Source organism: Hyla sarda, chromosome 11, assembly GCF_029499605.1.
Source record: "Hyla sarda isolate aHylSar1 chromosome 11, aHylSar1.hap1, whole genome shotgun sequence".
NCBI lineage: Eukaryota > Metazoa > Chordata > Amphibia > Anura > Hylidae > Hyla > Hyla sarda.
In genome coordinates, this window is record NC_079199.1 from 88,172,618 (window position 1) to 88,195,149 (window position 22,532).

Below are 22,532 nucleotides of genomic sequence, written 5' to 3' on the forward strand. Positions count from 1 at the left end.
AGGGGCGCGTGTCCTGTTTTCTTCCCTTTCTCCTCTATATATGAACTGAGGAACACTCATCTGTGGTGGTGCCACGGTCAAACTGAACACTTGTTGGGTTCTTCCTGCTGATTGTTGGAGGTCCCAGCATTAATGATCTGGGAGCCCTTCTGATAAAAAAGTAATTGTCCAAAGTGAATAATGGGCTCTTTGCGTTGCTTATGCGGGTAACCATTGGGGTGTTCCCCGTAACTTCTCCTTGCCCCAACAGCCTTAAAGAGTACCTTTCATGATCTTGTTATATTTTATAATCTTCACAGTTCACTGCCCCATCATGATAAACCACCCCGTGTTTTTATTTTTATTATTTGTTAGTTTTCTACCTTGATATTGCTCTGTATTTTCTGCTCAGTCAGATTCAAAAACTGGGAAGGGGTGTTCCCCAGCAGGAGTGACATCATCTGAAGCCATACAGGGGAGAACTTCCTGTCTCACTCGGCAACACACAGCCCAGAGCAGTTCAGTGTGAGATGAGCTATGATTGGCTAAGGCTGCACACTCACCCCTCAGCACCCCAGACTGCATTTCCTGATTTTGGACTTCTGCCAGGCCAGAAGGAGTCCAAAGTATGTGCCAGAGATGGGGGAAACTGTGCTCTGGACAAGTAGGGAGACCTAGTGGCAGCCTTTTTAAACACAAAACATAGAAAAATTCATAAAAAAAAAAATAAGTACATTAGAAAGATTTTATATTTACCACAAGGAGTGCAATAGCAAAAATTTGTTTTAATGACAGTGCCCATTTAATTGATAGATCTCTCTCTGTTTGGGTATAGTAAGAGATACATCAGTTAAAGCTATAGGGGCAAGTAGAAACCATCGGAGACTGGCTGTGACTTGCGGTTCAGGCAGGGCCGGATTATCATTGGAGCTTTTGGAGCTCATGCTCCAGGCCCCGCAAGGCCAGGAAAGAAAGGGGGCCACGCTCCCTCACACGGGGGCAGACTTGTGACGTCACGATACTCCGTCCCCGTGGTCGGGAGGCATAACACAGAGACTCCAGCGCTTCCAGTAGTGCTTACAGGTGGGTGCTGCATGCTAGGTCCCCAGCAGCGGGACCCCCGTGATCAGACATCTTATCCCCTATCCTTTGGATAGGGGATAAGATGTCTTGGGGCCGGAGTACCTCTTTAAGCTCTGGTGCTTAGCAGGAAGAACTAAAGAGCTCACTTGTTTGGAGTTGGCAATGCTTATGTACTAGATGCCAGACTGAAAAGCACTTTTATTGTTGTTACATACAGGGCAGGGACTGTTGACGAAGTAAGCAATGTGCAGACAGGATTAGCACCATCACAAACACAGAATTCCATCAGATCCTCTGTTTACTAATCCTCTGACTATAGAAAATGACCACTCTATGAATCCCATTCCTTAGAATCAGACAAGAGTCAGTCCCGCCTATCACACACTTTGTTAAATTTAACTATTTTATTTGGCAGAACTGCAGAATATCAGCAGATGATGTTTTCTGTATAAATACAGGATCTGAAGAATGTAATATGGCCCCTTGGTGGAAACTTCTAAAGAGCAGACTAATCCCAGCATCTTATCTGTCGATGTACCTGAGGAAACGTGATAGAGGGACATTTCTCAATGTGATGACAGGGCAGCAGTCACATGGTGCAAGATCAAAGCACCTGGCCAAGAAGCAGGTTGGCAGAAACATGGCAATGTACTAGGAAATTACTTTTTTTTCCTTCATGAAGGTTACCATTTGTTGTCCACTCTGCAATTCAAGCTGTTTGGATTTAAAAAAAAAAGTTTAAGCTTTAAAGTAGACATAAACTGTTCTCAGAGAGTTAGAATGGTGTCCAAAGCATTTCTGGACAAGCCTCAAAGAGGTGGCCTCTCCTAGCCAGGGGAAACAAGCGTTCTTTGTAGGATTACATAGCACTGGCTTTCATTATATATGAGGAAATGGCCATAGACGTCAGATTATTGTCTGCGGATCCAATTGATTTTGTTGCTGACAATCTTATGTTTATGGTACAATCTCAATCTGACGACTTGTTTCTTCAGGATATATGGGGCCAGATTTCTGTTTCAAGAAAAATATACATACACTGGGGCAAACAAGTATTTAGTCAGCCACCAATTGTGCAAGTTCTCCCACTTAAAAAGAACAGAGAGGCCTGTAATTTTCAGGATAGGTATACCTCAACTATGAGAGACATGAAGAGAAAAAAAATCCATAAAATCACATTGTCTGATTTTTAAAGAATTCATTTGCAAATTATAGTGAAAAATAAGTATTTGGTCAATAACAAAAGTTAATCTCAATACTTTGTTATATACTCTTTGTTGGCAATGACAGAGGTAAAATGTTTTCTGTAAGTCTTCATTAGGTTTTCACACACTGCTGCTGGTATTTTGGCCCATTCCTCCATGCAGATCTCCTCTAGAGCAGTGATGTCTTGGGACTGTTGCTGGGCAACACAGACTTTCAACTCCCTCCAAAGGTTTTCTATGGGGTTGAGATCTGGAGACTGGCTAGGCCCCTCCAGGACCTTGAAATACTTCTTACAAAGCCACTCCTTCATTGCCCGGGCAGTGTGTTTGGGATCATTGTCATTCTGAAAGACCCAGCCACGTTTCATCTCCAATGCCCTTGCTGATGGAAGGAGGTTTTCACTCAAAATCTCACGATACATGGCCCCATTCATTCTTTCCTTTACACAGATCAGTCGTCCTGGTCCCTTAGCAGAAAAAAGTCCCAAAGCATAATGTTTCCACCCCCATGCTTCACAGTACGTATGGTGTTCTTTGGATGCAACTCAGCATTCTTTTTCCTCCAAACACGACGAGTTGAGTTTTTACCAAACAGTTCTACTTTGGTTTCATCTGACCATATGACATTTTCCAAAACTCTTCTGGATCATCCAAATGCTCTTTGCCAAACTTCAGACAGGCCCAGACATGTACTGGCTTAAACAGGGGGACACATTGATTTGAGTCACATTGATGGTAGCCTTTGTTACTTTGGTCCCAGCTCTCTGCCGGTCATTCACTAGGTTCCCCTGTGTGGCTCTGGTATTTTTGCTCACCGTTCTTGTGATCATTTTGACACCACGGGGTGAGATCTTGCGTCGAGCCCCAGATCGATGGATATTATCAGTGGTCTTGTATGTCTTCCATTTTCTAATAATTGCTCCCACAGTTGATTTATTCACACCAAGCTGCTTGCCTATTACAGATTCAGTCTTCCCAGCCTGGTACAGGTTTCTGGTGTCCTTCGACAGCTCTTTGGTCTTGGCCATAGTGGAGTTTGGAGTGTGACTGTTTGAGGTTGTGGACAGGTGTCTTTTATACTGATAACAAGTTCAAACAGGTGCCATTAATACAGGTAAGGAGTGGAGGACAGAGGAGAATCTTATAGAAGAAGTTACAGGTCTGTGAGAGCCAGAAATCTTGCTTGTTTGTAGGTGACCAAATACTTATTTTCCACCATAATTTGCAAATAAATTCTTTAAAAATGAGACAATGTGATTTAAGGGATTTTTTTTCTCATTATGTCTCTCATAGTTGTGGTATACCTATGATGAAAATTACAGCCTCTCATCTTTTTAAGTGGGAAAACTTGCACAATTGGTGGCTGACTAAATACTTTTTTGCCCCACTGTATAAGCATTGGGTGAATCAATTGTGCCTGACTGATGTTTATGAGCTGTGTAACGCTGGCAGGTGGCTCCACCACTTACCAATGGTGGTGCCAGTCCATGGCTCCTACCTCCTACTGCCATGTGAGGTTTGTGGCAGTGTTTTGCACGGCCATGCTCTGTGTCCCACTCTCCTGCATGCCGCCATGCCTCTGCTGCCTAAACCTCCTGCTATAGCATATAGTGGCTGCCCACAGCCACTTTCTCTGATTTAAAGGGGCAGCATGCATACCTTTTTATTTTTCCCCCCACCTATCGCCTTTCACCACTACCTATTTCCGCCCATCATCCTAAGTGTTGTTGATTCCTTGTGTTTCTAACAAAAATGTCCAATGTGAGGTTACAAAATATGGGTACTCTAATGGAAAAAAAAAATTCTCAAATTAACTGGTGGCAGAAAGTTAAAACAGATTTGTAAATTACTTCTAATAAAAAAAAAAATCTTAACCCTTCCAGTACTCAGCTGCTGTATGCTCCAGAGGAAGTTGAGTTGTTCTTTTCAGTCTGACCACAGTGCTCTCTGCTGACACCTCTGTCCAGCTCAGGAACTTTCCAGAGAAGGAGAGGTTTGCTTTGGGGATTTGCTCCTACTCTGGACAGTTCCCGACAAGAACAGAGGTGACAGCAGAGAGCACTGTGGTCAGACTGAAAAACAACTTCCTCTGGAGCATACAGTAGCTAAAAAGGATTCAGATTTTTAATAGAAGTAATTTACAAATCTGTTTAACTTTCTGGCATCAGTTGATTTGAAAAAAATAAAATGAAATGTTTTGCACTGGAGTACCCCTTTAAAGCAACCTGTTAAGTGACAAAGCTATCATCATAGCCATACAGTTTTCTAAAGGGTTTAATCCAGAGCCCCATCTATATGGTACTTGGCCTTAGCCAGTCAGCAGAATACAGACTGCTGTAAAACGTAGCGCTCAGTAATTTCAATGTCTTCATCAATAGTTCAACCATTTGTCTGTGAAACTTCTTCAAACATGTTATGCTCTAGTCCTCATCCTTCGAGATGGAATCACTGCTCAGCACCACATAAAATACATGCTACTCAAGTATTCACTTTGTTGCCCCATTTTTTCCTGTGGTGGGACTCACTGTTATTGAGTGTTATTCTGTACGTAGGCCAGTACTTAGCTGTACAATGACCAGTATGTAGACCCACCATCCCACATACAGTTCTCAGTATATTAACATAACCAAAGTCTATGAAAGAGAAAAACCAGCTCACCACCATATAAGTTCTTGAGAGGAGGAGGACTTCAAGTGTAGATAGGAAGCACGGACAACATCCAACCGCATGCTTGGAGTGAAGACTTGGAATAGAGAAGAAGAGCAGGGTCCAGCTCCCAAGGAAAACGGATAAAATCCAAAATTTTTATTCAAGCCATTAAAAGGTGAGTGAACAAAAGAAAAAGGGGGAATAAAATCATAGCAGAAATGCCGACGCGTTTCGGACTATATAGTCCTTAATCATGGCATGATTAAGGACTATATAGTCCGAAACACGTCGGCATTTCTGCTATGATTTTATTCCCCCTTTTCTTTTGTTCACTCACCTTTTAATGGCTTGAATTAAAATTTTGGATTTTATCCGTTTTCCTTGGGAGCTGGACCCTGCTCTTCTTCTCTATTCTCAGTATATTAAGCATTTTTCATACACTATAAACCCTACAATTTACCATTTTTATCTACCTTAGGAAACAAAATTCCTCTTGACGTCACGCCACACCCCCTCCCTTCATGTCTAAGGGAGGGCATGGAGGGGGGCGTGACATAGACATGAATGGAGGGGGCATGGCGTGACATCACAACTCCAGTCCCGGAATCCCGGAGGCTTCTGAAACTGGAGATGCAGCCCGCATTCTATGCGGGTGCTACAGGGAGATCACAGGGGGGGGGGGGGGGCCAGCGGTGGGCCCCTCGTGATCAGACATCTTATCCCCCTATCCTTTGGATAGGGGATAAGATGTTTTTGCCCGGAATACCCCTTTAACATCTAAAGGCCTTCATCTGGTCAACTGTCCATTAAAGCCTAAATCTAAAAAAAGGTGCCTTTAAATATACTTCAAAAGTACTAAACAGAGGTCAAGAGTCCACCAGGGTCAAAGGGCCAGAGCCACATAGCAGAAGCTCAAGTTAGCTGGACTTACAAGCACTTTTATCTGGCAAAGTTCCCTGTGCTAAAATAGAAGTGATGGAGGATGATGCAGCAGCAAGGAACGTGGAATATCTAAAAAGAACAACAGGGGGGTCAAAACATCCACAGCTTGGCAAATATATAAAAGACCCGACCGGTTGTTTGAAGGTCGCTGCCAGCCACAGGGTTTAAGTAACGTAAAATGTCGTTAACCATGTCTTCACCAACCAGGCAGTGTTCAGAAATAGGGGACAACGGGACAAAACTTCCATTATATGTCATGTGTTCCTGGATGAGCACCCCGCACATCCCAAAATAGAGAAGGCATCAATAATAACTTCAATAGCACAGGAGGGACCATGACAATAAGCATGAGAATCCGTATTTCAGGGTCACAATGTCCTCGGCCTCACATGAAGTTAGATAACCCCTGGACAAGAGTACTGAACCAACCAGTACTCTCATCTCCTCAGCTCACAAGCTATTTGTGCAGATCCTATGTTAGAAAGAACTATTTCCCCAGTATTAAAGGGGTACTCCACTGGCCAGCGTTCGGAACTTAATGTTCTGAACGCTTTTTTCGCACTCCCGGGGGGAGTGACGCGAAACTAGTAGCCTATCAGTGGTGTGCCCCACGTCAGAGAGTCGTGTTCGGCTCTCGCTCCCCGCCATGGATTTGTGATCTATGTTTGTACAGCTACGATATTGGAATAAAACTTCCGTATGCTGAAGCAACAGTCCGGGTGAGTGCGACTTCATTTTCTCTATACATCACATGCACTCGAAGCTATCTTCTATTACATGATAGTCTGCACCCGAAGACACTGTCAGCTATACTAAAGCACCTGTAGTCGTCCGAGTCCATCTATACGGGATTGTTAATGCTACTCTGTGCAGTGCCTGGTATATCTGTCTAATTGAATTAATAATATTCTGTTTTGAGTTATTATGACTATGGCTAGGTTTATTGACAATTGTTCCTTCTGAGGCATGCATACATCAGCAACATGTCAAAATGGGCTGCCAACATATACAAGCATGAACAGGAATGGGCCCAATTGATTTCACTGGACCAAACCTAGTCACCTTATGACTACATTCAGGTAAACTTCTGACCGTATATGTGGTCTTTCAAAACATGACCCAAATAAAGGCACTAGAGGGGGAGATTTATCAAAATCTGTCCAGAGGAAAAGTTGCCCAGTTGTCCATAGCAACCAACCAGATCGCGTCTTTCATTTTGTAGAGGCCTTGTTAAAAATGAAAGAAGCGATCTGATTGGTTGCTATGGGCAACTCAGCAACTTTTCCTCTGGACAACTTTTGATAAATCTCCCCCTAGGTGACTACATTCAGGCCCCTAAAGGCAAATGGGAGCCCTGTCTTTTTGAGAGTGGGGTCTATGGATACCTATATTTGTCACTCCACTAGTGTAGTGTAAAAAGAGCCTTATATAGTTACATTTCACAATGCCCATGAAAAATAAAGATCACTGATGCAATACAGGGCTTAAAAAAGGACCACAGGCCCTACAACCACATAAAAGAACAGCAGTATTGTAAAGGAACATTGCAAAAGAAGGATGAAACGTGGTACCCAAGGCCCAGGAGCAGTCTATTTTTATCAGATTATTAATTTTAACAAAAAACGAATTTTGTAGATTTCCAACTTTCTCAATGTATGTACAGTCAGCCTCATAACTTGTGTTAGCCCCTCTAACACCAGATGTAGGGTTAAGCGGAGCATGGTGACATTCAGTATTATATGACACGCAATGCCATCACACAGATGGCTTTTATGTCCCTTGCCCTTTAAATGTATGAGTTCATCAAAGATATCAATGGAAAGTGAGCTGGTTCCATTATACCATAGGGAACAATACAGGATATGAGGGATAGAGGGACATTAACCACCAGAGGAAATGGAAACCTCCCATAGCCTTGTTATATGTGGCACTGACTGTATACACACAGCATGAGTATTCCGTACTTTTCTGCATTCTTCCTGCTGTACTTGAATATCTCCCATGATTTACTCCATTCAACCCTCTCAACAGCAGGTCTACAAATTATATTACTACTCATAATGTGTAGAGAAGAGAGGACCACTTGTCTCTCCTGTAGAACATACAGAACATATTAAAGGGGTACTCCGGCCCTAGACATCTTACTCCCTATCCAAGGGATAGGGGATAAGATGTCTGATCGCGGGGTCCTGCCGCTGGGGACCCCCGTGATCTAAATGCTGCCCCCGATGTTCGTTAAGAGCGCCGGGGCAGCGCTGGAAGCTAGTGACGCCGCAGCCATGCCCCGCATGTGATGTCCTGGCCACTACCCTCAATGCAAGTCTATGGGAGGGGGCATGGTGGCCATCACGCCCCCTCCCTTAGACTTGCATTGAGGGGAGTGGCCATGACATCACAAGCGGGGCGTGGCCGTGATGTCACGAGCCTCCGCCCCACATCACCAGTTATCCGGCACAGAGCAAAGTTTGCTCCATGCACCGGATGTCTGGGGGTGCCACAGCAGAGATCGCGGGGGACCCCAGCGGCGGGACCCCCTCGATCAGACATCTTATTCCCTATCCTTTGGCTAGGGGATAAGATGTCTAGGGGCAGAGTCCCTCTTTTACTCTCTAATTTAACCTAAATTGATGTCCAATACTAGTATGGAAACACAACCAAATAAACGTGGTATCTGTAGACAAAAGAGCATGTGCTTTTATAGTTTGTCCTTAACAATGACTTTTATGACATGTTATACTGATATCTGGGGCACTGGTGACAGGGACTCCACCTATGAGTGAGTGTTGACCAGCAATGAAAAACTTCTAAGTCTTCTAAGTAAGGCCATTTTCTACTGATGGCTGGCGAGATCCCATTCTGAATATATATATGGCGGTTAATACCTATGACACCTGTGCCAGACTATACCAAAAATTAAAACTGACATGCTCTGAAGGTCCAATTTGAGGCCAGCCCTTTAAAATACGCTGTGAAATTTAGTCCCAGATAGCTGTGGTGACCAATACTGAGATAGACTCAAATCAAACATTGTTTACGGCCTTTCACATAGGACAATTTTGATCGTAATTTCCCTGTGTAAAGGTAGTATTATATAGGCAGACCCATGCCTTGTGCAAGCGCCGATCAAGCACTTGTTTCAAAAGGAGCCTAGTACATGGCAAATGATGGCAGGATCGTTAGGGAAAACCCTTTATGGCTGATGAATGATTGCTTTTTAGACCTGCCTGAAAGATGTGACCAGCCAAGAAGTGAATGCTTATTAATTGGTTGCTTGTTAATGGGCAATATAAGATTGTTCATCCTATAATTACCCATGTAACAGTGCCCTAAATGACCCAGTGATCGCTATTTCATTAACCGATTGCTGGAATTGTGGGGCCCTGAAAATCATTGTTGGCCAGATACACATGTCCCTGTGTAAACAGGGAATTTGCGACCGACAATAATGTAAGTAAAGGGTCGTACAAGTGATCCAGCAATTGAGCGGCCAGGGCCGAATGAGCAATCATTGAGCACTGTAAATGGCTTATGAAAAAGTGCCGATCCAAGGCGCTTGTATTGGGCGTAGGTCTGTTTAAAAGGATTCTAAAGGCGGCCATACACATTAGACAGAAGTGGCTTGATGGTTGCACAGTTGTTGAACTACTACTTCAATCTGGCCATACATGATCAATTGGTGTTGGACAAATTATCTTTTTAGGGATATTCCTGGAATATTCTGTAAATTATTCTTTCCAGTTGCCCAAATTTTAAACAAAACCTACTTCTTTTCAGATAATAACAATCTGAAAAATTTGTAAAAACTTTAAAATTTAAACCAATTAATGATCATTTTAGTTGAAATTGTCCACTCTTAATAACTTTAGTCTAATGTGTATGGGGCCCTAAGCAAGTCTGACCTCAACATCTATCAGGTTGTTTATTGTAGTTTGTTTTGTACCATAGAAGTAGCTTTATAAGTCCTGTCCTAATGGATTTATAATATGTATTGGCTATTGTTTTATGGCAGGCATTATCATACATGTGAGCGTGATGGTATTTAACATCAGTTTTATCTATACTCTACGCACAGTGGTGAAGATACGAGAATACACAGACAATGGCTTTATTGTACTACAGACAGAGTAAGTCGCTCTTACCTTCAGTGAATGCTTCCCACTGGTACAGACGACCCATGAACTCCTGGTTGTTAAAAGTTGAACATTGCAAAGTTCTGGCATCAGGTTGACCCGCCGGACATGGCTGCAAACAAAAGACTATTTTATTTTCAGTAGAAAGGTGAAAAATGTGTGCAACAACTCATGTACAGCAAAGTAAAGAAAATCATACACAGAACTGGTGACAGCACTCACGTAAGAGGGAGGTAAGTTAGTGCTTAAAAACTTTTAGGTAGAGAATGATTCAGCGCAAGACAAAAGGCCAAAACTGGAAAGCTAAATCAAAAGTGATACCAAGATTTTAGAAACATGACAATAAAAATAAAAAGACCTTGGTGGTCTACTAATAGAACCTGTAGAATACAAATAGTAAAAGTCAGAATGGACCCCTATTATGGTCCCAGGTTTTACCCCCAAGGACAGAAGGTTCTGGTGTTTGTTTCCCTTTCACATCCATTCCATTGCCGCTCTGCCAACAATGCAGTTACTCTGGAAAGAGGAGTCTCATCCAACCTCTTTCTGGAAAAGATCTAAAGCCGTTGCATAGTACAACCTTGCGTAGAACCCAATGCAATCTAAGAACTTTCTTGGAATAGGACTTGAGCCTGGTTTTACTCCCATTTTTTAATTCAGGTTTTGTTATCAGGTAATTTGCTGACAAGATGCTATGAAACATTCCACCATACTGGCGCCATAACTGGCAATTACTTGTTCAACTAGTAGCACCACTAGCACCAGAGATACAAGGATTGGCAGAATTATGCTCTGCTCCCACTGGCAATGGGTTCTGTTATTTATATTGCTCTTTGATGTCAAGAATGGCCTAGTCTGCTGTTTTTGCCCTGGTGATAAAATAAACACCATGGATCCTTAAAGGGGTACTCCGCCCCAAAGTATAGGAGATAAGATGTCTGATCGCGGGGGTCCTGCCACTGGGGACCCTGCAATCCCCCTGCTGCACCCGGCGTTCGTTTAGTCGGAGGCTCGTCGGAGGCTCGTCGGAGGCTCGTCGGAGGCTCGTGATGTCACGGCCGCGCCCAGCTCATGATGTCATGGCCACACCACCCTCAATGCAAGTCTATGGGAGGGGGCGTGTCGTCACACCCCCTCCCATAGACTTCCATTGAGGGTGTGTGGCCATGACATCATGAGCTGGGCGCTGCCGTGACGTCATGAGCCTCCGGCGCTGCACCTGACGCCACTCCCATAGACTTGAATTGAGGGGGCGTGGCCGTGATGTCACTAGCGGGGCATGATCATGATGTCACGAGCCTCCGCCCTGCATTGCCAGTCATCCAGCACGGAGCAAAGTTCGCTCCATTGACAGGATGTCTGGGGTGGCGCAACAGAGTTCGCAGGGGTCCCCAGCGGCGGGACCTCCACGATCAGACATCTTGCCCCCTATCCTTTGGATAGGGGATAAGATGTCTAGGGGCAGAGCACTCCTTTAAGGATTCATTTAAAAACTAATCTGTCAAAGCTATTATGGCCTTATTAAGAACAGAATCCATGACAAGAATGTGAACAGAGCCTAAGAGTGCAGTGTGTTTGGTGCTTTTGGCAGATGTAGGACCAATCGAGGACAAAGCAGTTGGACAATCTTCTTGTGTAATGTCAACGGTTGAGAGCACTAAATACTCTAAGCCAGCTAATACATTATATATTGTACAGCCAGCTTACAAATCGGTCTTTCCAGGTTTGCATGTGACTGTTTTACAAATATAGGCGTTTAGAAACAGAGATTAAAATAGTGTATGGCACGGCACCAAGAGAATCCAATTAAAGAAAGTTATCTCGTTCTTAAGACTTGACAGGACTCTCTAATTGCTGGGTGGGAGCAAGTTTTGTGGTTGCCCAAGGAGCTGGAGCTGAACACAAGACCCAAGGAGCATGCCGCCTATAAACCAGCTGATTTCTCAATCATAGACTTTGAAGGATATTATAAGGAGCCGACGCAGATGGCAGATATTTCTCAGCTAAGCTGTTGTGACAGAGAAGAAAATGCAAACATGTCAAACATGAATTATAATTAGGTCTTGTTTGAACAATGCCGAGAGCCGCTCACGGTAGACAGATCTTGTTCCATTTTTACCGACTGTCACACAAATAGTAAAAATGTTTACAACAGGGCAACAAAGGGGATATTTAAAGCACAGAGTAGTCAGAACATGCATACTCTACAAAAGATTGGCCTCTTATTCTTCTGCAGTTGACCCCCTCCCAAATTCAATAACGTGAATTGTGACTATGACAATTTTCATGCCAACAGATCTGTCAGTAACTGGACACCCAGGATTTTCAGGAATTTTAAAGGACCTAGTAGCTGGACTCCCACTACAGGGACGGAAAAGTTTCAGACCTTACCTATTAATTCTTATCTTATATAATTAATTTAATGGTACAAATATAACATACGGTGGGTATCTACTCAAAACCTGACCAATCATGACTTCTAAACACTAAGGTACTGGGAATGAAAAATGTTAAGAATAAGGTCGTTTTTACATGGCACAGACCTCCTGTGGTTTTACTCAACCTGACTTAGATCATCATAGGATCCTATGGTAAACCAATTCCTATGCCAGTTTTTTCCAAACAGGGAGCCTCCAACGGTTGCAAAACTACAACTCCTAGCATGCCTGGACAGCTGAAGGAGTTGTAGTTTTGCAATCGTTGGAGGCTCCCTGTTTGGGAAACACTGGCCTATTCAATAAAATCAAGGGAGGACTTGGTATTGAACAAATTGAATAGAAAGAGAAGTTCTTGAAGATCATAAGTGGTGTATTATGTTCTGTATGAACTAGAAATTGTGATGTAATTTTGGCATACCTCTTGAGTACAGGACTTGAATTGCTTCTTTGGACCCGCACAGTGAAACTCTTCTGTTCCGGGATTATACAGGGAAAGAGGAACTTCAGAATTTTGATGATGGCTTTGTCTTGGGTCCTGCGCTCTTTCAAAGCTAAGGGAGGGGTTCCTTCCTAACGAATCCCAAGTATCTCCTTGCGAAGGTCTGGATGGATGGTCTCGGAAAATACTCTGATATGTCCTGCTGCTGTCTGTACCATGCCTATAAGGACTTTGTCTTTGGCTACGGGATCTAGGACGATGTGAGGAACCCACTTTCTGACTGTGTTGTTCATGTTCAACCCGTTCATCGCTGCTGGCATCAGAATAGTCTATGGGTGTCCTGCTCTGCCTATATGGAGGCACCACTGGCTCTTCATAACTTTTCTTCCCATTGAACGCTTGATGGCTACTTGCAAGTTTCCTAGTTACAATATCCACGATCTGACCAACAACTTTGGATTGAACTGGTTTAGAAGTCTGTGTCAATGGTGGAGGTTGAGTTGAAGATATCTTTTGACCAAGCTTTTCACTGATCCCTGATGTCCTAATTTTCAGACCGTGTAATGTTCCACTATTCCTATTCTCAGTGGGATGAAGTATATCATCTTCCCTTTCCATCTCTGTATCCCAGAAAGAATCCTGGAGTTGATGGTTAAAAGATTGTTTTCCAACATTCAAGACAGAATCGACTTCTCCACCAACAAGAGAACCATGTTCACGCGAATCTCCTTCAAGTTGCCTTTGCTGAATGTTTTGTGATGAAGAATTAGCAAGTTTTTCTGGCCAAGATGGTGGATCAGTCTCACTGGACCTTTTGGGTTTTTTGGAGGATGACTTTATTTTTTTAAAATTTGTATCGAAAAAGTCCATAGTTTTATCTGTGGATACGGTACCATGTTCTCCAATGCTGTCTAATGGTTTTTGTGTTGCTGTTAAGCCCTTCTTTCTCTCTCTCCTTGGGCTAGCAGTAGTACTAAAAGTCATTAACTTGTGATTTCTCTTAAAGCGCTGCGATTCATCTTTTTCAGTATGTAAGGACAACGCAAATGGTACTTTTCCATAACCGTATCTCCCAGGTTTAATCACATTTCTTACACGAGGCCTATGGGAAAAAATGAGAAATATCATCATTTAAGATCTTTACTTCCATGTCTAGGCTCAAACAAATATTTGCGATCGTAGGAACGTTCAATAGATAATGGTTATGAATGTGCCTCACTCATTACGGGACACAACACATGACTCATAATTAAGGGTCATGTTATCATTTGGCTAAAATAAAATGCAAAGTTCCCCCTTTCACCTCATCCGTAATTCTTGGCACAAACTTCACATTAGCAAAGGAAAACAGATTCCATGAAGGAGCTGCCCATACAAGGCTGTAAGAAAGTTACAAGGATATTTCAACTACTTATTGCTTTAAACCGACTCTCTGTATAGAAAAAAGGGAAATAAATGAAGTTGAAATTTCCAACACGTTCCTGCACTTTAAATAAACAAGACTGTTCTCCAAAGTAGGAATTGTTTTGGCTACTCTATAAAATCCCATCTGCTGCATGAAAAACATAGTAAAGTTGACGTTCTGAAGACTGACGCTTCATTGTGAATCGGCCTACAGTTTATAGCAAACAAATATATATTAAAATTAAAGGTTTATCATGAAACACAGTTTAAAAGCATTTACCTAGGAATATGAGGGGAGATTTATGAAAACCTGTCCAGAGGAAAAGTTGCTGAGTTGCCCATAGCAACCAATCAGATTGCTTCTTTCATTTTTGAAGAGGCCTCTGAGAAGTGAAAGAAGCGATCTGATTGGTTGCTATGGGCAACTCAGCAACTTTTCCTTTGAACAAGTTTTGATAAATCTCCCCCATGGACTCTAAATATTCCCATTTTGCTCCTCCACTGGGTATTTAATGTCAAAAGGACTTAAATGGGCACTCTCATTAAAACAAATTTTTGCTATTGCAAGTGCCGCCTACAGTGCTGAGGGGGGGGGGGGGGGTGTCCAACCAACAGCATATGGCAGTTATGTGTGAGAGGAGCTATGATTGGGTGAGGCTGGACACACCCCTCAGCACTTCAGGCTGCACTTTCTGTGTTTGGACTTTGGTCCAAAGTCTGTGTATGAGTTGGGGGAAAATGTGCTCGAGTGTTTTTAAGCACAAATAAAACATAGAAAACATCATTTTTTTAAACAAAGTATCTTAGAAATATGTTTTATTTACCATAAGGAGTGCAATAGCAAAAATTAGTTTTAATGAGAGTGACCCTTTAAATGGGCTGTCTCATGACAATCCTTGTCCATATGACCAAATGTGTGGAACAGAGCGTGGTCTTATGTTCAATATGGCCACTATGAGCCAGAAGAGAGCTGTTCATGAGCCATACATCTGATGTAAGCTTAAAGGGGTACTCCGCTGCTCAGCATTTGGAACAAACTGTTCCGAATGCTGGAGTCGGCGCCGGAAGCTTGGGATGACATTATGTTGCGCCCCCTCAATGCAATTCTATGGGACAGGGTGTGACAACAGTCATATTCCCTCCCATAGACTTGCATTGAGTGGGCGGGGCGTGATTTTATGAGGGGGCATGGCTATGACCTCACGCGCTCCCGGCGTCAGCTCCAGCGGAATAGTTTGTTCCAAGCGCTGAGCAGTGGAGTACCCCTTTAACAACTAATGTACACACTTTATGGGCAAGAAGAATGAGGACAAAGAACATAGGGAGTAAAAAACATGCAAACATTATAATGCTGTACCGGACAAGACTATTAACCCCTTACGGACCAGGCCTATTTTATTTTTGCTTTTTAGTTTTTCCTCCTCGCCTTCTAAAATCCATAACTCTTTTATATTTCCTTCTACAGACCCATATAAAGGCTTGCTTTTTGCATGACCAATTGTACTTTGTAATGAAACCTCTCATTTTACCATTAAATGTACGATGAACCCTAAAAATATTTTTTTAGGGAGGAAATTCAAATGAAAACCACAATTTTGCACATTTTGGAGGGTTTTGTTTTCACACTGTACACTTTACGGTAAAAATGACATGTGTTCTTTATTCTGTGGGTCAATACGATTAAAATGATACCCATGGCTAGATACTTTTATATTTTTGTACCGCTTAAAAAAAATCTAAAACTTTTTGTACAAAATCAATAATCTAAAATTGCCCTATTTTGACCTCCTATAACCTTTTCATTTTTCCGTATATAGGGCGGTATGAGGGCTTATTTTTTGCGCCTTCATCTGTACTTTTTATTGATATATTGATTTTATTGCATATATAAAACTTTTTGAAATTTTGTAGAAATTTTTTTGGGGAATAAAATGTGACAAAAAAAGCAGCTTTTTTTAAACGTTTTTTACGATCATTAACATTATATTTTGATATATCTGACATTTACACACGCGACAATACCAAACATGTTTATAAAAAAAAAATATTACGCTTTTTGGGGGTAAAATGGGATAAATTGACAGTTTTCCTTTTAATTGGGGGGGGGGGGATTTTCTAATTTTTTTTTTACTTTTAATTTTTACATTTTTCAACTTTTTTTTTTTACACTTTTTATGTCCCCATAGGGGATTATTTATAGCAATCATTTGATTGCTAATACTATTCAGTGCTATGCATAGGACATAGCACTGATCAGTATTATCGGCTATCTTCTGCTCTGGTCTGCTCGATCTCAGACCAGAGCAGGAGACGCCATTACAGATGATCGTATCACCACGGCAGCGCTGCGGGCAATCCGATCATCTATTTTAACGTTCACATTGCCGCAGATGCCGTGATCTGTACTGATCACGGCATCTGTGGGGTTAATGGCGGACATCTGCGCGATCGCGGATGTCGGCCATTACCGGTGGGTCCCCGGCTGCTGATCCGATCCGATGCTCGCGGTCATACACAGGACGTAATGTACATCCTGGTGCGCGAAGTACCGCCAAGCCAGGACATACATTTACGTCCGTGGTCGTTAAGGGGTTAATAGACTAGTCTGACACTTAGGACTAGTCTTGTTTTCATACATACCTGTTTGTCATATACTCAGCATATCATAAAAAGAGAGAGGGCCCCAGAAGAGAGATCAAAATGGGACCCTCGTCATGATACAGGCTTCACCACCCAAGCAATAGAGGGCAATTCACTACTACCTTGTTAGCTAAAGATGTAATTCCTCTAGTGAACAATGCCCTGCATAGGTCCTTTCCATCTATTAATGAAGGTGATGAGGCTAGCCAGAGACTCTGCACACCTCATCTTTGGCCTATTTTAGCCACCTGGACTTTCTCTCAAATATATGGGCTCACATACTCTTATTAGAAGGTCAACTTAATAAAAAAAATTATAATTTCTTGACTATATAATACCATTAAAAGTGAGGAAATATCAGGCATAATGGTGAAGCCAAATGGGTAAACCATAATGACTAGACGTCAGCAAAGCTTTTGTAACCATGTGGGTGTTGCAGTGCACTAGAGATGGATGGCAGCCATATATTTTCTAAATTCTTATCCCTAATGGGTTTTAAAGCAGCTGTCTCATTTTACCTTCGTGAGAAACGTGTCTCTTTAGTGGGAGATAAAGGTGGCATTGCCCGTACTGGGTTGGTCTCCTCCCAGCTTTCAGGTTTCAGAAGAGGGATGGAATCTGGAAAAAATGGCCACGGCTGTGAGGGGTCATCAGCACGGGAGTTGTTCTTTCTGTTGAATGGAACCTCTTGGTGGGGTTTTCTGTGAATAGAGATAGTTTCAGGAGCACGAAGAGCATCTTGCCTGTGCGGGATGTCCAGTGGTGATGGTTGCCAAAGTGTTTCTGGAGGTTGAGGTGCTGTCCGTCCTCGATTTGATGTGGATCTGTGATAGGGAGGTTGATCCCGTCTTGTGTATAAGGGCTGCGATCCTCCAGCAAATGTCTCTTCGCGGGCATTACGATTAAATTGATTATATCGACTATGTGTAGGGTTTCTTGGTACATAGGGCTCTACAAATGGAGCTGCATTCTCCCTTTCGACATGAAGTGGATATGATGGCCTTGCTGGCCCCATAGAGTAAATACTACCTCTTTCATCACGGAAAGGTGGCTCTGGATGAGGTTGAATGTTGTGTGGGTTTGGCTCTGACCTTGGTGCCCAAGGAACCTGTTGATATGGAGACAAACAAGTGCGGCTTCTTTCGATAACTCCTTGCGCACAGGTCTGTGAACAAGAGGACCATGGTCCCCAGGGACCCCATGTGCCAACAATTTTATTTTCTGCAGGGTCATCTTCCAAAGTTTGCCTGGATCTCCGATTAGGCACCTGTAAAGTTTAAGAAAAATATATAAATGAAATAATCCACACAATTATGGAACTTTCTCTTATTACAGAAAAACAACCTTTTCCAACCATATATATAAAAATTGGTCCATAACATGGTCCATCAAAATTAGTTTTTATACAGTTTTGCTCTTCCAGAACCAAACCTGATCTTTACAAGCCCTTCTCCAAACCCAACAGAATGGAATTCCCTCCCAACAAAAGATAGTCAGATATACACCAATACACATTGGGGGGAGATTTATCAAAACCTGTCCAGAGGAAACTTTTCTTCTGCACAAGTTTTTATAAATCTCTCCGATTGTTCTTATATATCTACTACAATCAGCAACACATGTTGAATGGAAACAAACCATACGGATGGAAAACTGCTCATCCATGTAACAGCTTCCTTTCAGACAAAGATGGGAATAGCATATAATAGATGTCAGATCCCCATAAACTTCAGTGCAAATCTCTTCATAAGCCATTCGTCAATCTCTCATAGACATCAATTTTCCCCAGACACATTACATTAGTGTAATCTATGAGAAGAATAATACAGTGATCTACATTCTCCCAATGGCTTCACAGGGCCAACAATATTTTTACTCCAAAATAACAATTTCCTATGGCCTGGATCAGACTGTGAAATACAAACAGATAGTCATTTTGTAAATCTGTAATTAAAAGGATTTATTGGGGACACAAGAAAACTGCACACAACTTTGACGTTGCGTGCGCTATCGGGATTGGGATCTGTATTTCTATAAAGAGCTGCTTGACAATGGCTTGGTGCGGAAGAAGAATTAACTTTGCCAAGTCAGAAATAGCTTCACATTCTCTTAGTAACAATGATATGTGCTGTCACTAGGATTCCGAAAGCAATAGATACAGGCATTCCTGACATCAGAAGCTTTACTATGGCCACCCATAAATCATGTGCTGCTTCCTGAAAACAATCTAGGCATCCCACCACTATATGCAATGAATGACACAAATGTGTAGCATTTTAAAGATGACAGGAGATTGGGGAGGGAAGATTTGTAGCTTTCTGATCCTGGTTCCCAATGTAAAATCTGTACCAGGGCCACCCCAAACATTACAAGCAATGACTTCCAGCGTAGGGTCTTTACTAGCCCTGCCACATTAGTATGCATGTATAATGGACTGCCACCATACCTCTGTACTGCCCACTTGTAGTACTGCTTTCCTTATGGCCAGCAGATCCCAATGGTCTGTGGGGTAGAGGTGTCAACGAAATTTTCCTGGACCAAAGCTTTTACTGCCAATCACATTGGTTATTCATTTAGGCAAAAACTAAATTTAGTATTTCTGGGTGACAACCACTTATGGTGGCCTTGTTCACGTTGGGTTTTGGCAGGTTGTGGTTGTGACGTCACGCCATGCTCCCTCATGATGTCACCCCACGCCTCCTCCATTCATGCCCCCTCCCACAGACATGAATGGAAGGGGCCTGGCGTGATGTCACGACCACAGCTTTCCAAACCCAGGGTTCTGAAAATAGCTTTCAGAATGCCGGGTGCTGCACAGAGATCGCAGGGGATCCCAGCGGCAGGATTCCTGTGATCAAACATCTTATGCCCTATCCTTTGGATAGGGGATGGGATGTCTAGGGGCGGAGTACCCCTTTAACTAAGGCTTCTAATAGTCTCTGGAGTAGAGGTGTCAAGGAAGATTTCTATGGACCAAAATTACTGTCCAATCACATTAGTTATCAATATAAACAAATAACAACATATACTACTTCTGGGTTTCTGGGTGACAGCAACTTATGGTGGCCTTGTTTGCCTATGGTGGCTCTTACCAACCCTTGAAGGACATGTCAAGTTATTAGAGGCCTAAGGTAAGGCTTCTCAAAGTCTTTAGGTTCCTAGTAAATTGGTATACAAAACACTGATGGTGTAGCAAATAAAATGGCCCATTCCCTAAAATACTGGGCTTTGGGCACCCATACAATCATTCTGGAAAGTGTTATGTGATGGAATCTATAACAGGCCATTGAAGTGAATCTCACCTAGAAGTAAGAATTACCTGCATCCAGCACACAGCTTCTTTAAGGATAGCATTACTACATTTCCAATGAAGCATGGTTCCCTCATAATGAAGGAATTAAATGAAAGCAGAGATGGCATATTGGGCATTTTGGCTTTTCCTTCTGAGGAAGAGATTACACAGGGGTCCTGAGGCTCCCATCACTGCATACTACCACTATTCTACTATTACCAGCATTACGGTCCTGTTTAGAGGGCTGTTAACAATAGTCAAGCAGTATGAAATAAATAGTGGAAACCATGTAAAAAATTACCTATTAAAGGGGTTATCCGGGTTTATACATCTTATCCCCTATCCAAAGGATAGGGGATAAGATGTATGATCGCAGGGGTCCCGCTGCTGGAGGACCCCCACGATCTCGGTGCAGCCCCCGACATTCTGTGCCGGGCGCTGCCTCCGAGACGGGGATGTGATGTCAATGCCGTTTCCCCTAGTGATGTCACACCCTGCCCCTCCATTCACGTCTATGGGAGGGGGCGTGACGGCCGTCACACCCCCTCCCATAGACATGAATGGAGGGGAGTGCCTTGACGTCACTAAGGATCGTGGCCGTGATGTCACGTCCCCATCTCAGAGACAGTGCCCGCACACAATGCTGGGGGCTGCACCGAGATCGCGGGGGTCCCCAACAGCGGGACCCCTGCGATCATACATCTTATCCCCTATCCTTTGGATAGGGTATAAGATGTATAAACCCTGAATATCCCTTTAAGATAACCCCTTTAACTGGTGTCCAGCGTCAGGGGCTTCTACTTCATGCCAAGGATTATACATTTACAGTACTCTGGCTGACATCTACCACAGCAACAACCATGATAAGAGAAAGCTCTGATCCCAACTGTTTAACTCTTGTGATCCGGCAATCTTAATTTAGATAAGAATATTCTTTTAAAGGGGCTGTCCAGTGAAAAATATCTTATCCCCCTATCCACAGAGGTAAAGAGTGCCAAAGAAACCTTAGGCGCTGCTATACAAATAATTGAAGATTCCGCGATCAGACATTTATCCACCATTCTGTTCATGGGGAATAAGATGTTTTTCACAACCCCTTCAATTTACAGGACTAAGGAGTCAGGCGTTCATACGCAGGACTAAAGTATGTAACAAATCTAACACCTCTTTCCAATTTCCAGATCTTCAACGAAACCTTCAATGAATCACACAATAAAGAGATGTATGCCTTTGATGCCGAGGAATAATGTACTGGTCTTGGGTTCAGCTAATGGTTTCTGCATGTTACGTGTCTTACGGCAATGAGAACCATCCTACAGTCTTTGATGGGAGTCAGGCTTTCAAACGTCCGTCCCGGGGCGTCTTGATGACTAAATCCCTTTGACCATTTCCCCAACCAAAGATCCATCACTTGAGATGTGTAATGGCCATCAAAGATCAAGATAAAAGTATATGGCAAGGAATCAAATGTCAACGAAGACATCCAAGGTGCACTGGATTCAACCATACGTTCTATATAGATTGTGGAACTACACTATGTTCACCTTTAACTTTATTATGTGGTTTGTTGTATTTATTTTGTCATCATTTCTATTAGTGTTTTTGATTAATTGGGGGCGGGGCTTAGATACTTTTCTATAGCCTACTATATGTGGTTCTAGATTACATGCAGAATGTGTATACAGTGGTCCCTCAAGTTACAATATTAATTGGTTCCGGGACGACCATTGTATGTTGAAACCATTGTATGTTGAGACCAGAACTCTATGGAAACCTGGTAATTGGTTCTAAAGGCACCAAATTGTCATCCAAAAAATAGGAAAAAGAGGAAATTAAAGAAAAATAAGTAGATAACTAATATAGATAAAGCAAATCCTTACATATAAAAAGTAAGAAAGATCTGCTGGGAGCTGTAATCACTGTTTATGTCAGTGTTTCCCAAGCAGGGAGCCTCCAGCTGTTGCAAAACTACAACTCCCAGCATGCCCGGACAGCCAAAGGCTGTCCGGGCATGATGGGAGTTGTAGTTTTGCAACAGCTGGGGGCACCCTGCTCGGCAAACACTGGTCTATGTAGAGGACAGGAGCTTCTTCAGGGTCCTCTACAGTATACACAGTGTCCTAAAAAAAGCAACATTGAGTCGCCCTCAACTGGTGTCCAAAGGAGCAGGTAACCCTGGTACAGGTAAAGAGTACAGAACATGTAATACCTCCCTGTACTGTAGGGGGCGCTACCAGACACCAGTCAGTGCATACACTTCAGTAATACAGGTAAAGTGTACAGAAGAACATGTAATACCTCCCTGTACTGTAGGGGGCGCTACCAGACATC

The 22,532-nt window shown here is 42.7% G+C and overlaps 1 protein-coding gene across 4 annotated transcripts in view; it reads right to left on the bottom strand.

Annotated features, from left to right (window-relative positions):
- ADAMTSL4 (ADAMTS like 4) overlaps positions 1–22,532 on the bottom strand; it is a 190,183-nt gene that overhangs the window by 111,888 nt on the left and 55,763 nt on the right. For 3 of the 4 annotated variants that reach the window (XM_056546337.1, XM_056546338.1, XM_056546339.1), the window contains exons 3-5: positions 17,428–18,176; positions 12,845–13,967; positions 9,998–10,100 (exon numbers count right to left, since the gene is read on the bottom strand). In XM_056546337.1, the coding sequence (XP_056402312.1) occupies positions 9,998–10,100; positions 12,845–13,967; positions 17,428–18,176 (1,975 nt within the window). The remainder of the gene's footprint in view (positions 1–9,997; positions 10,101–12,844; positions 13,968–17,427; positions 18,177–22,532) is intronic. The other variant, XM_056546340.1, reaches the window with a different exon arrangement.